This window comes from Cervus elaphus, chromosome 21, assembly GCF_910594005.1.
Source record: "Cervus elaphus chromosome 21, mCerEla1.1, whole genome shotgun sequence".
Taxonomy (NCBI): domain Eukaryota; kingdom Metazoa; phylum Chordata; class Mammalia; order Artiodactyla; family Cervidae; genus Cervus; species Cervus elaphus.
In genome coordinates, this window is record NC_057835.1 from 73,307,501 (window position 1) to 73,322,392 (window position 14,892).

General features: G+C 39.6%; 1 protein-coding gene across 9 annotated transcripts in view; it reads left to right on the forward strand.

Moving 5' to 3' along the window:
* RUNX1T1 (RUNX1 partner transcriptional co-repressor 1) overlaps positions 1-14,892 on the forward strand; it is a 149,681-nt gene that overhangs the window by 98,479 nt on the left and 36,310 nt on the right. For all 9 annotated transcript variants that reach the window (XM_043880217.1, XM_043880214.1, XM_043880216.1 and 6 more), the window contains 2 exons: positions 2,245-2,426; positions 14,085-14,332. In XM_043880217.1, coding sequence (XP_043736152.1) covers positions 2,245-2,426; positions 14,085-14,332 — 430 coding nt within the window. The remainder of the gene's footprint in view (positions 1-2,244; positions 2,427-14,084; positions 14,333-14,892) is intronic.

Sequence of the window (14,892 nt, forward strand, 5' to 3'; positions counted from 1 at the left end):
ACTGCAGCACACCAGTCTTCCTTGTCCATCACCAACTCCTGGAACTTGCTCAGATTCGTGGCCATCGAGTTGCTGATGCCATCCAACCATCTCATCCTTTGTCGTCCCCTTCTCCTCCTGCCTTCAATCTTTCCCAGCATCAGGATCTTTTCCAATGAGTCACTTCTTTGCATCAGGTGGCCAAAGTATTGGAGTTTCAGCCTCAGCATCAGTCCTTCCAATGAATATTCAGGACAGATTTTCTTTAGGATGGACTAGTTGGATCTCCTTGCAGTCCAAGGGACTCTCAAGAAGAGTCTTCTCCAACACCACAGCTCAAAAGATCAATTTTCCAGCACTTAGTTTTCTTTATGGTCCAACTCTCACATCCATACATGACTACTGGAAAAATCATAGCATCAGCAAAGTAATGTGTCTCCTTTTTTATACACTGTCTAGGTTTGTCATAGCTTTTCTTCCAAGGAGCAAGTGTCTTTCAATTTCATGGCTGCCGTCACCATCTGCAGTGACTTTGGAGCCCAAGAAGATAGTCTGTCACTGTTTCCATTGTTTCCCCATCTATTTGCCATGAAGTGATGGGACTGGCTGCCATGACCTTTGTTTTTTGAATGTTGAGTTTTAAGCCTATTTTTCCACTCTCCTCTTCCACTTTTATCAAGAGGCTCTTTAGTTCCTCTTTACTTTGTGCCATAAGGATGATGTCATCTGCATATCTGAGATTATTGATATTTCTCCCAGCAATCTTGATTCCAGCTTGTGCTTCACCCAGCCTGACATTTTGCATAATGTACTCTGCATATAAGTTAAATGAGTTAAATAACTGGCCTTTTCCAGTCTTGTGACCACTGCTGAGTTTTCCAAATTTGCTGGCATATTGAGTGCAGCACTTTAATAGCATCGTCTTTTAGGATTTGAAAGAGCTCAGTTGGAATTCCATCACCTCCTCTAGCTATGTTCGTAGTGATGCTTCCTAAGGCCCACTTGACTTCGCACTCTAGGGTGTCTGGCTCTAGGTGAGTGATCACACTGTCATGGTTATCTGGGTTATTAAGATCTTTTTTACATAGCTCTTCTGTGTATTCTTGCTACCTCTTCTTAATATCTTCTGCTTCCCTTAGGTCCATATCGTTTCTGTCCTTTATTGTGCCCTACTTTACATGAAGTGTTCCCCTGGTATCTCCAGTTTTTTTGAAGAGAGCTCTAGTCTTTCCCATTCTATTGTTTGCGTCTATTTCTTTGCACTTATAACTTAAAACGGCTTTTTTTTAATCTCTCCTTGCTATTCTTTGGAACTCTGCTTTCAGACGGATATATCTTCCCTTTTCTCTTTTGCCTTTCACTTCTCTTTTTTTCTCACCTATTTATAAGGCCTCCCCAGGCAAACATTTTGACTTTTTGGATTTCCTTTTCTTGGGGATGGTTTTGATCACTGACTCCTGTACAGTGTCCTGAACTTCCATCCATAGTTCTTCAGGCACTCTGTCTATCAGATCTAATATCGTGAATCTATTTCTCACTTCCTCTGTATAATTGTAAGGGATTTGATTTAGGTCATACCTGAATGGTCTAGTGGTTTTCCCTACTTTCTTCAATTTAAGTCTGAAGTTTGCAGTAAGAAGATCATCATCTGAGTCACAACAGCATCTGGTCTTGTTTTTGCTGACTGTATAGAGCTTCTCCATCTTTGGCTGCAAAGAATATAATCAATCTGAAATCAGTATTGACCATCTATCTCCCTAGTGGTAAACAAAAGGTGGAGCTGGAATCTGATAGCCTGTAGAGGTTACAATGTTTGAATATGAAGGGAGCTTTTGTTTTTGCTTTTTTATGATCTTTCTTTTTTTTAGTTTATATTTTTGTTGAGCGGTAATTGCTTTACAATATTGTGTTGGTTTCTGCCATACATCAACATGAATCAGCCTTGTACATACGTCCCCTCCCTCTTGAAGCTCCGTCCCACCTCCCGCCCTGCTAAGTTTATGAAGGAATCCTAAATAGGAGCCACTCCCAATGTTACTAATGGGCCTGAAGGTAGGAGGGGTGAGACCCGCCTCAGGCATCTCATCCACCCCAGGCCCAGAGGGAAGCTAACGCTGTAGCCAGTGCCTGGGAACTGCATGCCTTCGGCGGCATTTCCTTCAGTTGAGTAGTGTGGTCCGGTCCGCTAGTGTGTGCCAAGTGGAGCAGGGCCCCTGGCTGGAAGGAGCCCCTGGGCAGCCTCTCACTCCTGTTCTGCCCTTGCAGGCCAACTTGCCCCTTCTGCAGCGCGAGCTCCTCCACTGCGCGAGGTTGGCCAAACAGAACCCCGCCCAGTACCTCGCCCAGCACGAACAGCTGCTTCTGGATGCCAGCACCACCTCACCTGTTGACTCCTCAGAGCTGCTTCTCGATGTGAACGAAAACGGGAAGAGGCGAACTCCAGACAGGTGAGAGGGGGAGGGCCCCAGACCGGCGGCATGAGGCTGTCCCATGTCGTATTTCAACGACTGACTGACACCTCTTGCAAAATAATAGCCTAGAGGGGCCATAGGGAATCTTGCTCTGGCCTGGGGTGTTGCAGAATGATGAGTCTCTGGCCTGTGCAGGTTAAGCTTTGTTACTTGTAATTTTTTTTTTTTAAAGTTTAATTGACCTACAGCACTGTGATAGTTGCAGGTGTACAATCTAGTGACTTGATTTTTCTGTGCATCACAAATGATCACCACTGTTGCTTGAAATATTAAAGGAAAAAGTAAAGATGAATGATACTCAAATGCCCCAAGTGCCACTGATGTTTATTAGACACACAGTCAGTATAGGCATTCCACATTTTATTGCGCTTTATTGTGCTTCACAGATACTGCTTTCCTTCCTTCCAGCCTTCCAGCCTTCCCCCCTCCCTCTCTCCCTTCTTTCCTTCCCTCTTAAACTGAAGGTTTGTGGCAACCCTGCATGGAACTAGTCTCTTGTCACCATTTTTCTAAGAGCATTTGCTTATTTGGTGTCTCTGTGCTACATTTTGGTAATTCTCACAATATTTCAAACTTTTTCATTATTATATTTGTTGCGGTTATCTGTGGTCAGTCATCTTTAATGTTAACCATTGTAATTGTTTTGGTGTTTTTAAGAAATAAATTGTTTTTTAATTAAGGTATATACTTTTTTTATACATAGTGCTACCATACACTTAAGAGACTATAGTATAGTGTAAACAGAACTTTTATGAGCACTGGAAAGGAAAAAAAAATTGTGTGACTGGCTTTATTTGCTTTATCATGGTGATCTGATATTGAACATACAGTATCTCCAAGGTATGCCTATATTAAACTTCTCATTTACTATATGATTCATCCAAAGTGCATATTTTATTATTCCAATAATTTATTATTCCAAGTTTTCTCAGCACATGATCGTTTTGAGATCTGGCCTAAACACAGTGCAGTAGCTGTTTAATTTGGATTTTGTATGAACTAAGAGAAAACTTCAGTGAAGCTAGTTGAACTGAGTGAATATAAGAGTTCAGTAATAGAGCTAAAAGGTCGCGTTTTTTTCTGATAAGTTTTATCTACCAGTCAATATTCATTCCTCCGGGTACTCTGCTGTCATAACAGAATTCTAAGAAATGTAAAATAAAGCCCCTGCTCCATGAAACCTTACAAATTACTTGTTGAATAAGGCATACACATGAAACTTCCAATGTACCGTATTACAATAAGTTTGAATACCTCAGCTTCATTTATAAATATTTTCTAATGCAAAAATATGAAGTCTTATTAGCATCTTGCATTTGTAAAATATGGAGAATCTTAAAATGAAACTATATTCAGAAACGTATTTGTCATATACTTTGTTTCCTTTCTCTGTTTATCCATTCACTCTTTCTGCATTTTATTAGGCAAGAGGAGACCAGCCTTTGAAGGGTTAACACTCTGGCGCAGATTCATAGGAGCTTAGGATCCTTCTATCTGTGACCGACTTAGCTACCCTTAAATGTATTAGCTACTTTGCCAATCAGAATGTTATTAAAAGCCAGCCAGTTTACATATAGTTATTACATAATCCTCTGTTAAGCAGTTTTTATGCTCCAATCTCTGGAGTTTTTCTCCTCGTGACATGGGACCTCTTTAATAGTTTAAAATCCTAAAGCAAAGGGTTAAATGTTAGTTTAGTTCTGACATCCTGTAGACCCAACCTCCTTCCATGACCTACCGACAGTGCTATTTTCTTGTTTTTGCAAGCTGTATTTTCCTAGTCGTATTTAAGCATTTGGTACTTTAGCTTTAAAGGCAGTGCTTAATCCAGGTGTCTGAGTGACATGTCAGCATGATGCTGAAAACCAGGAGCCAGCCCAAGGATAGATGTGAATTCCTGTCTGATCCTAACCTCTTACCCTGAAGGGAATCAGTCCTGTGTGCTGGTATTGAGGTGTTTTGGCTCCATTTTTCCAAGACAGTGCGGTAAAGAAAGTTAGGGAGAGACTAGATGGAAAGTTGGGAAGGAGGACATTTATTTGGGTGGAGGAAGAGATAACAGGGAAAGGTTTAGATGACTGTGATACATGTAAAGATAATCCTACAGTCAAAATTAGACATGAACACAATCTATTCTAGAAACTTTAAATGCTCAGTAACCATAACAGGCAGAATAAAAGCTTGTTTTATTCACTTCTCTACATTTTCAGCCCCCTCTCCACTGTTTCTATCCCAGTGTTTTATATGTGAATATCCTGTAACTTTAGACCTCTCTTGAACCATATTGAGGTAAGCCTGGCAACGTGCTAACATCGACATGGAAACTTTGTATGAATTCCACAGAAAATCAGCATTTTTGTTGTGACGATCTGTAACTGTGTATGCGTGCATGTTTGTGTTCAGTCAGATAGAACTTTCTTAAAAGAGCCTTTAGTCTTGTTCCCCTCTGGTTATTCATAGACAGGTGCTGGAGTCAGAATTCACACAGTTGCTCTTTGGCTGGAACATTCTTTTTCAAGTGGAACCCTGAAGTGTGTGTTATAATGGAAAGATGGCAAATGGATTTCCTTAGAGTTAGGAGGAAGGGTAATGAGAATATGTTGTGTAAATACATTTGTATCTTGTGGGAATTTCATCAGAGCCAAGAAAATATGGGCCTCTACAGTATCTCTTTGCATATATTTTCTGCATCTTGTTTGCATATGCATTTTTCTCTTCTCCGGTTATTTATCTGTATATCCAGACCTACTATATGAAATTTTATAGAGTATGGAGCTGTCTGACAGCAGAGCTTTTTTTGTTTTACTGAATGTTTTGTTGGTGCATATGGTCTGACATGGATGAGCAGCCACGGTGAGATTTTGGAGTCTATTAAACTGGCTCATTAAAAAGATCAATCTGTTTCTGTAATAACACTGGGAACCATCAGTCACTAAAAGAGGGAAAAACTGACACCTGAGGAGAAAACACATTTTGGTAATTTGTTCATGACATGTCATGAACAAAAGAGCACTCTATATTTTGTTTACAACTTTGGGGGTTTAAATTCTGTGACGATTGCTGATTTAATCTACTGAACCGTCCTCACGTATTTCAGGGATGGATTTTGGCAACTGTAACTTCTCATCTTTAAATATGATTGTCACTGGTTATATTTTTTCTTGTTTTAAGCATTCCTATTATTTACAGAGAAATGAATACTCCGGGGAAGTCTCTGAAATCTTTTTTTTTTTTTTTTTTTTCTGTACAGAACAGTAAAATTTATTCTACCTCTTAAAAATACTTCTAGGGTGAGTCCCTGAACAACTATACTAGATTTGTAGGTTTGTGGTAGAATAACTTAGAACCCAAATGAGAAAGAAGACAATTCAATTCATTTAAAAATCATGCTATTTTTCCCCCCCTAAATTATCAGGGAAAGCTAATAGAAAGTTCTGATTTCCACTCTTTGTTCACATGTAAAGGTTTGTTTATCTCGCCATTCAGTGATGGAGAAAGCTGAGAAAGGGAATGTTGTTGTGTTGTTTAGTCACTGAATTAAGCCTGACTCTTCCGTCACCCCGCGGACGGTAGCCCGCCAGGCTCCTCTGTCCATGGATTTCCCAAGCAAGAACACTGGAGCAGGTTGCCGTTTCACCAGGGCATCTTCTCAACCCAGGGATCAAACCCACATGTCCTGCACTGGTAGGCAGGGTCTTTACCACTGACCCAAGGAAGGACATACACACCATTTCTGGAGCTGGTTAAGTGAAGTGACCAGTTTCAAACAGAGACTGAAATTAAAGAGCCCTGTTTAAAACTGCATACCGTGATGGTCTTGAGACTGTGTAAGAACACAGTTTCAAATAGGATGAGGAGGGGAAGAGCAGTTAGACAAAGGCTGCATTTTTTTTTTTTCTTTTGAGATTAGAGAATGGATAAAAATCACTGCATTTAAAAAGATACATCTTTGTGTGTGAATTATCATTTGATGTCTTTTTCTCACAGCTTCGCTGTTGGAACTTTTTGTCTTTAATGTTGTGCTCTCACCTGTTAGGTGATTTTCTGATGCAGAAACTTTCTGGCTTAAGAAATCAAATCGAGTGACCGTTGATTTTATATGGATAACATTGTCTCCACTACCTTTCTTCCCCCTTTCAAGTGACTGACGTTAAATCGTTAAGTCTTAATCCCCTTCATCGATCTATGTATGTATTTTTTATTATCATTTTAATGTAATTATGTTTTAAGTTACTCTTGGTTGAACATTTTGATTTTTATTTTCAAGGCCACATGGTTGCATTAATGTGTATGTCCTCCACCCCAATTATTAAACATTATTTTTTTAAAAGATTTTCTTGAGCTTTAGAAGTATATAATTTGTCAGCTGGGAGAGATCTTATGGATTTACCAGACCAGTGTTTTATCTTGAGGAGACTAAGACTCAAAGAACTTGCTTAAAGTTGCAGGGCTTCTTAATGGAGAAACCAGCATATTTATCAATACATACCTGAAAACTTCCAGTTGCACAAAATATGTTTTAATGTGCAGAATGTGAATAGGGAAAGCTCAGCTAAGAATTGTATCTTTTTTCCTCCTTGCTTTCCCTCATTTATTTCTTCTCTATAATTGCTCATGTGGGCAAATGCAACAGTTGAAGGTACTGAGGTTTTATAAATCTTTGTAAGGATAGAGGATCACAGTCAGCCGGGTTTCCTGCCTTACTGAGTAAATTAGAAAACACTGAATGTTTGAGGATCATAAGGCAGTCATTTTGAAACCACGTTGGTTGAATATATGAGATTTTTCAGCAAGGTGCACACCAGCTAAACCTATTAGGTCCGTTTTTCCTTTACTGCAAAATGAATGAGATTTCAATATTTTTGTTGAGTTGAACTCTGCAGATAAGAATTAAATATTTATTATCTACCATGTTCAGTTTTCTATGAAAAATATGAGGAATTTATATCACACATTCTTGTTTTGTGTTGCATTTTTTGTGCATTCATCAGTTTCAAGAAGAGAGTCATCATTCCTGTAGAAATGACTTTTTTTTAATATAATAATCACATCAATTGTGGAGGTTTCTAGTGAAACAGTGTTTACATGATGAGGAAGATTACATGGCTGTCGAGAACATTTTGGTCTCCCTGTTCTAGCCTCAGTGTTGACTTTGCATAGGTTCAGGCTGGCTGGATAATATATCTGAGCTCACATGGCTTGTAAGAGGCATGGATGGCATTCTAGCTCCTAGGTTCTGACTTTAATTCCCCATGCTCTTAGAACTATGTTTGTAACACCATAGCCTCTGAATGCCTCAGCTTGAAAAGCAAGCGCTTGGTTAAGTTGTTGAATGCCAAGTATGTGTTAGACTCTTTATGTAGATTCTCTCATACTGTCCTCTCAGTAGCTCTGAAATACTCACCCGTCTTGTGACACATGTAGAGATTAAGCCTCATGAGTTCATAGGGCCTGCAAATAGCAAAGCCAAAATTTGAAAGCAACTCTGTAGCCCCTGCTCTTTCAGATGTTCACTCTGGAGTGGCTGTCTGCCTCTGATCTTGCATACCATTTTTCTGCTCTTTTTATGGTACCTACTGAATTCAGGTCCTTTGTAACAGTATTGAAGTCTTGTATCTCTAATTAAACTGTGTTTATGGTAGAAGATGGGCTTTCCTGGTGGTTCAGATGGTAAAGAATCCACCTGCAAAACAGGAGACCCAGGTTCCATCCCTGGGTCAGAAAGATCCCCCGGAGAAGGGAATGGCAACCCACTCTAGTATTCCTGCCTGGAGAATCCCATGGACAGAGGAGCCTGGGGGTCTATAGTCCATAGAGTTGCAAAGAATCAGACACGACTGAAGTAACTTAGCACGCTCACACATGGTAAAAAGTTTCTTGCTAGCACACTTTCAAAAGGAATTTAAGTCTACCACTAAACCATAATCGATGTTGGGAATCATGCCTTGCTTACTTTGGTATGTCCAGTTAAGCTCCAGATAATGCATGTCACACATGCCAGCTATAAAACTAAACAAAGGAAAACACCACGAACACAAAACAATAGCAAAACACTAGTTCAACAAAGAATCAAAATTAAACTGAACACAGTCATTTTTAGCAGTACAGCAAACGGTCTCTCCCCCAAGAGTCTTTTTTACTTTCTTATTTACTTTCTATCATTTTAAAAGATGCGTCTCTGAAGTACCCACATCCATGAAAACAGCTCAGGAACAAAGTGCTGTGATTGATTCACTAACAAAAAACTAGAGGGCTCCAATTGGGATGTACAGATTACAGATTAGAATAAGAAAGCATAGTCCCAGATAGCAAGAGCAGTAGCAGCTGACTACGTCACCAGTGGCCAGATATTAGCAAAGACGAGGGGACAGCCACTCCTCGGCAGGTTTTCCAGCAGATGGAGAGCTCCAGGGACTTGTGTCCAGAGCTTTCCACCTTCTCCTTCGGGAGGGAAAGCTCTGGGAACCTGTATTTTGTAATCCTTAAAGTTCCAGTTACGGTGATTTTGTCCAGACTGGCCAGCATCCACCTGCATCTGTCTTATTTACTCCAGAAGGTGTCAGCCGTCCTCTCAGAAGTACTGTCCTGGGCGGTGGTTTAGCAGTAGAGAGATGGAAGGCACTTCTTTCTCTGTGGCTCAGTAGTGATGGTCCTGGGTCACTCGGTGCTGTTTTTCACCGTCTAAACATCCCACTTCCTGCAGGGTGATATTTCTACAAACACAAATCCCCACGGGTTGTCCTGAAGAATCAGGTTTGATTTTCTTTTTAAGGTAGCAGGGGAATCTGTAATGTATTTTGCTTCAGATGCATTATTCAACACTGTTAGAAGGTGGTTATGTAAAATTCTTATCTGAACTCACCTATTTGCTGAAGAGACTGTTTACTGAGTTGTGTTTTGAAAATACGATGCCATAAATGACTCTTCTCCCCCTGCCCTTTAATTCGAATGTCTAGTCCTTCTGTGGAAACCTTAACAAACTGCATTTATTAGAAAAAGAAAGGGACATTTGTTTAAGATGAAGTCATTTATGTCTTTGAGCTTTTCTTCAACAGAACTGTCAACTCCTGAGATTTAGGCATAGACTTCTTTCTAAAATACAAAAGTAAAGTGTTTTTTTGTTTGTTTGTTTGTTTGTTTTGTTTTGTTTTGTTTTTTAAGACTCAGGCAGTCTCTGAGCCCTGGCTCTGACTGAGATGCCTGCAGAGACAGAGGTGTGTTGGAGCTAAGATACGGTGTCTTAGGTGAGGCAGAAGGGCCTGTGACAGAGAAGAGACTTAGCAGCAGGACTTGATTTGGAGCAGAAGGTTAGAGAGTATAACTCTGCAGAGTTACAGAGTGACTTCAAGTTTCTGTTTTGGTGGCTAAGTAGAAGGTGGCATCATTGACTGGTGTTGGAAGTGCCAGAGAAAGACAAGGTCGGCTTAGACATGTGCTGTTTGAAATTCCTGTGGTCAAAGGGAGAAGTCAGCATCTAAGGCAGGTGTTTATTTGTATATTTTTAAGTATTTTCCTTGCCATTCTTAGCTTTATTACATTGTACCAATTTGCCTTTCCCTAGAATAATCTTTATAGTGCTGTTTTCCCCGTTTAAAAAACATTTTGATCTCGGAAAAAAACTTGTGTTCCTGTTGTGCAGGAGATTGCTTGGTCCTCTTATTCTGATTATTACCATGGTCTTAATAATATTTTTTTTCTTCATTCTTCCTCATTTCCATGTTGCTAAGGGATTACCAGTGCATACTAGCCAATTATGACATTTAAAATATTTTATATAGAGGAAAGTTTTTTAAAAGGCTTTTCTTTCTCAAATAAATCAGTTTATAGCCTCTATATTGAGGAGCTGAGAAAAAACAGCCTGAAGTGGGATAAGGTGTCAATTAAGTTGTCTCTTAAGTGTTTTTTTGTTTTGTTTTGTTTTGTTTTAAGCTTGTTTTATTGCCCATTAGTTTCATTTTACTGGGCAAGAAGCTCAATCCAGAAAGTTAACTTTTCCAAGTTATCTCAAGGTCACATAGCTGAGTCCTGAAGAGTCCTTTGACAACATCAGACCCTGAGAGAAGTGATTGGGATCTAAATGTTGAAGTGGGTTATATTCAGAAAACTTCCTTCTGAAAAGGAGACAGAATACAAAAAGCAAACCAAAAAAGTGCCTTCTAGGAACCCATGAGATGTGACAGACTTCCTAGTAGAATTTGAGTCATTTTGAAAGTATGTTGGTATGGGACAATGGATATTTGTTAGTTTTGCCTCATACATTTTGAGAAGGTAACAAATAAACATGCAACTTTATAATTTGCACCCAAGCAATGACGTGTTGGTAGTTGTAAGCATTTCTAAGAAGCAGACGAACAAATAGCAATTAAGTTGTTTTGGTTAGCTTTATGGACATAACATCCTTTGAGCAGGGTTGGCTTTTATAAAGCCATGAGTGATTGGAGGAAGTACCAGGGAGGCTTTTCATACCTTTATTTGTATGGGCTGTTTCAATGTTTGAATGCTTTCCTGCTGAAATATACCCTACCTTTGTGAAGTGATGAGCTTTATTGTTTGAATTGTTGCAAGAGTTATGAGACCCAGAATAGTGACCGTCCCTGCAGGGATATGATAGAAATGATAGGACAGACCTAGGAGCTAGCTCTGCTTCTTAGGACCTTACTGTCCTTGTTTTAGGAGGGGAAAAACAGCTTCAGTATGGGCTCACTGAAGTAATAGCACTGATCAGAGGGCTGATGTGTTGGCAAAGTTAAATATCATATCTAACTACTTTGAAACTAGTACGACTTCTTCCAATGTTCTATGTTCTTATTATCTTTGAACAAGGAGACATTAAACCGGTGAGTTGAATTGGTTTGACACAAGTGGGTATTTAGAAATGTTTTTATGTTTATATATTTAGGCTGCTAAAAGATATTTAGAGGATATTTTCTATTTCTGCATACAAAATCAGCTATAAATAATACACTGTTCAAAGCAAAGCACAAAGAAGTTCTCTGTTGGTTCACATGGTTGACTTAGATGTAATTTGGCTAGCATACCATCAACTTGGTGTGTTTTGATCTACATAACCATGACATTTAACAAAATTATTCATTTATTGAAAAGGAGGTATAGTTGATGTGAAAACTTATATAATAAAATTTCAGGTATACAACATAGTAATTTATAATTTTTAAAGTCTATACTCCACTTACATAGTTATTATACAGTATTGGCTGTATTTCCTGTGCTGTGCAAATAGCATTTAGAAATAAATATAGAATAATTGAATTGCAGAGTTTTCAAACTAGAAAGGACCTCAGAAATCATCCTAGTCCAGTGGTTTTCAAACTTGATTTCAGCAGCTGACTTTTTCCTTCAAAAATGAAACTGTTCAAATGGATTAAAATGATAAGTGGGTTCCTCTGGTCCTTTAAATTTTGATTGTTGGGGTAAAAGCTCTTCATTGCCAGCAGAATCCCTAAGCATTTCAGGTGACACGGTTTGAAAACCACTGATCTAGTCCAACCCTTTCATTTTACAGATGAGCAAACTGGGGTCCAGAGAGGTTAAGTGGCTTGCCCAAGGTCACACAGCTAGTCTTGGAAGAGCCAGGACTAAATCTCAGGTCTCTTGATTCCCAGTCCAGTGCTCTTTCCACTACACCACACTGCCAGTAAGGTAGGTGCTGTGTTGACATTGTGTTCATAGCTACTAATAGTCTTCAGTATTTTCTACATGATTTATGCTGGAAATATTTATGCATTGACTGTTGAAATATATCATTCAGAAATGTGTAGGATATGGAAATACAGATGAGAATCACATAAATTATCCTCTTAGAAGATAAATCTAGGCTGCTTCTGTTCACTTTTAAGAATTATTTTAAGCAATATGTTTAGATAATGTTTGAGACCCTTTAGTCTGCTCAGGTCAGTTTGTATGGAGATCAGAGTATTTGAGGGTAGACACTTTGACAGGAGCAGCGTTGAGACTTCTGTTTGCTACTCCCTTGAGAACCGTGCCCGGCTGGCATTTTTAATGTTGGGCAGTCTCCTGGTTGCAGAACCTCTTTCTTCAGCACGTGTTGGACATATATTCATTTCCCATTGACGTCCGCAGTTTCCCTCAGTTCTTAGTGTACCTGCACTTTCTCTCTGTAACTCCTTCCTCATTCTTAATCTGGTATGTGTAAATTGTCACTGGGGCACTACCCTAGAGGGACATAAAGGACGATTGATCGTAGGCGCCTCTTGCCCCTGATGATCTCTGTTGTCAAGTCACTTTCCACTCAGATCCCTCCAGTTTTATCAAAGACTATCCCTGGGCACTAGGAAAGTGGGAAAAGTCTCTTAAAGTCTTTAAGTCTAACCCACCTACAATCAAAAAAGGGGTGAAAATGGAAATTCCCTGGCAGTCCAGTGGTTAAATAAAGGCTTGCAGAAATCCGCAGCTGCTGTGACTCGGTCGAATTCTTATGAGGAAGTTTCCCAGGAAAAAGAGATGTTGCCTCTGGTTAAGGATAGAGGGGATGGTCTTGCGAGGAGAGCCAACTACTAGGTAAAAATTAGTTTGGGAGCTGTGCCTCCGGTCAAACTGCATGTGACATGTTCCTGTCTTACTGAATATATTGAATTAATCTCCTAGAGACACAGTCAGTCAGAAAATATTTCTTTAACCCTACTTTGTGTTTGAGAATGTAGGAGCAGTTATCAGGTCTCATTTACAGACTGTGTTCCTTCTGAAAGACACATCCAGAGTTTTGTGTATCACATGATGAAATGCAGACAGGGTGTGCCTGCCCTGGTCTAAGATCTGATAGCCTCAGACAGGTCCCTGCTGCATCTGCACATATGTTTCCTCAACTTTAAGAGAAAGAGCTTCACCCTTTCTTCTAATCCCAGCAAGCTCTGTGTGACTGCTGATTATCTTGATAGCCCAGGGAAATGTCAGTCCGAGACATTACATTGTTTTATTTGCATTAATTCAGTTAATTCAGTTTGATCGGTGCTTTTGAATAGAATTTTCTGAGATCATGGAAATGATCTATATCTGTGTTGCACAATACAATAGTCACTAGCTGTAGGCAGCAACTAAACACACGCAGTGTGGCTGTTGATGCCCGAAAACTGAGTTTTAAACTGGATTTAATGTTAATTCACCACGTGTGGCCACTGTTTTGAACAACGCAGCTCATAGATGTCCTCTGATGTGGAAGTCAGATGCCAGGTTGGATCAGCGCAATAGATGTACCCAAAGAACTAAGGATAACTTGGTGAATCACCAGATACAGTTGATCCAAGGGTAATTTGTTAGAAATAAGGATTCACCTTTGAATGAAAATGTTATCCATGGAGGGGAGAGCAGGCTTCCTCCTACTTGTGACCAAACCATACACGCCTCAACTGAAAGATGTTTACTGATTTGATGAAAAGTGGAACCTTTTCTCCTTTGTGCAGCTGTGGGATCATTTAGGCCTCCGCGTGGGTTTCAGTGACTCCTCACAGGTCTAGGCAAGTTTAGAAAATTTCTGGCCAGCAAAAAGAATATTCTGTTTATTTTACAGGTTCCAAGTATCTGAACTATGCTGCTTTATGAGTCTGTTATGGAAAGGAAAAAAAAAAAAAAAACAACCTCTTTTTCTTCCTCCCTCAGAACCAAAGAAAATGGCTTTGACAGAGAGCCTTTGCACTCAGAACATCCAAGCAAGCGACCATGCACTATTAGCCCAGGCCAGCGGTACAGTCCAAATAACGGCTTATCCTACCAGCCGAACGGCCTGCCTCACCCCACCCCTCCACCGCAGCATTACCGTTTGGATGATATGGCCATTGCCCATCACTACAGGGACTCCTATCGACACCCCAGCCACAGGGACCTCAGGGACAGAAACAGGCCTATGGGTAAGACTGAGGACCTCTGCAATTCTTATGGGATGGTATGCTTCAAGACTTGCGTCCTTGCTGCTCAACTAAACTTCAGGCTTGAAATCTGTGATGGGGTAAAAATACGTCTTCTTGATCTAATGTCTCCTTTATGAGAAAACTTTGTCAGTATTAATATCTCTTTCAACAGCTGTGTTTTCTCTTACTTATGATCTTTGTGACAGCCGGTTATTTTTGTTTTGTTTTTTTTCCAAAGGGTGTGTATCTGCTGACCCCAGACAGGTCAACTGTATTAACAAACACAAATTAAGTGTTTAGTGTATTTTTTTTTTTTAGCGTGAGAGGTTTCATATGTAGTTGGCCTGCCACAACTATTTTTTACCAAATCAGTTTCTTTAATCGTTATCTTTTATTTTCAGATAATCTCAAAGTTCAGTCTCCGTGATAGTCTTTATTTGAAAAATATGATATGGTATTATGTCTATGACTTAAGTCAGCAGATGTTCCTTGAGGAATGATTTAGTACTTTGTTTTTCCAACGTGAAAGTGCTAGTGATTCAATTTAGTGTTGACAATTT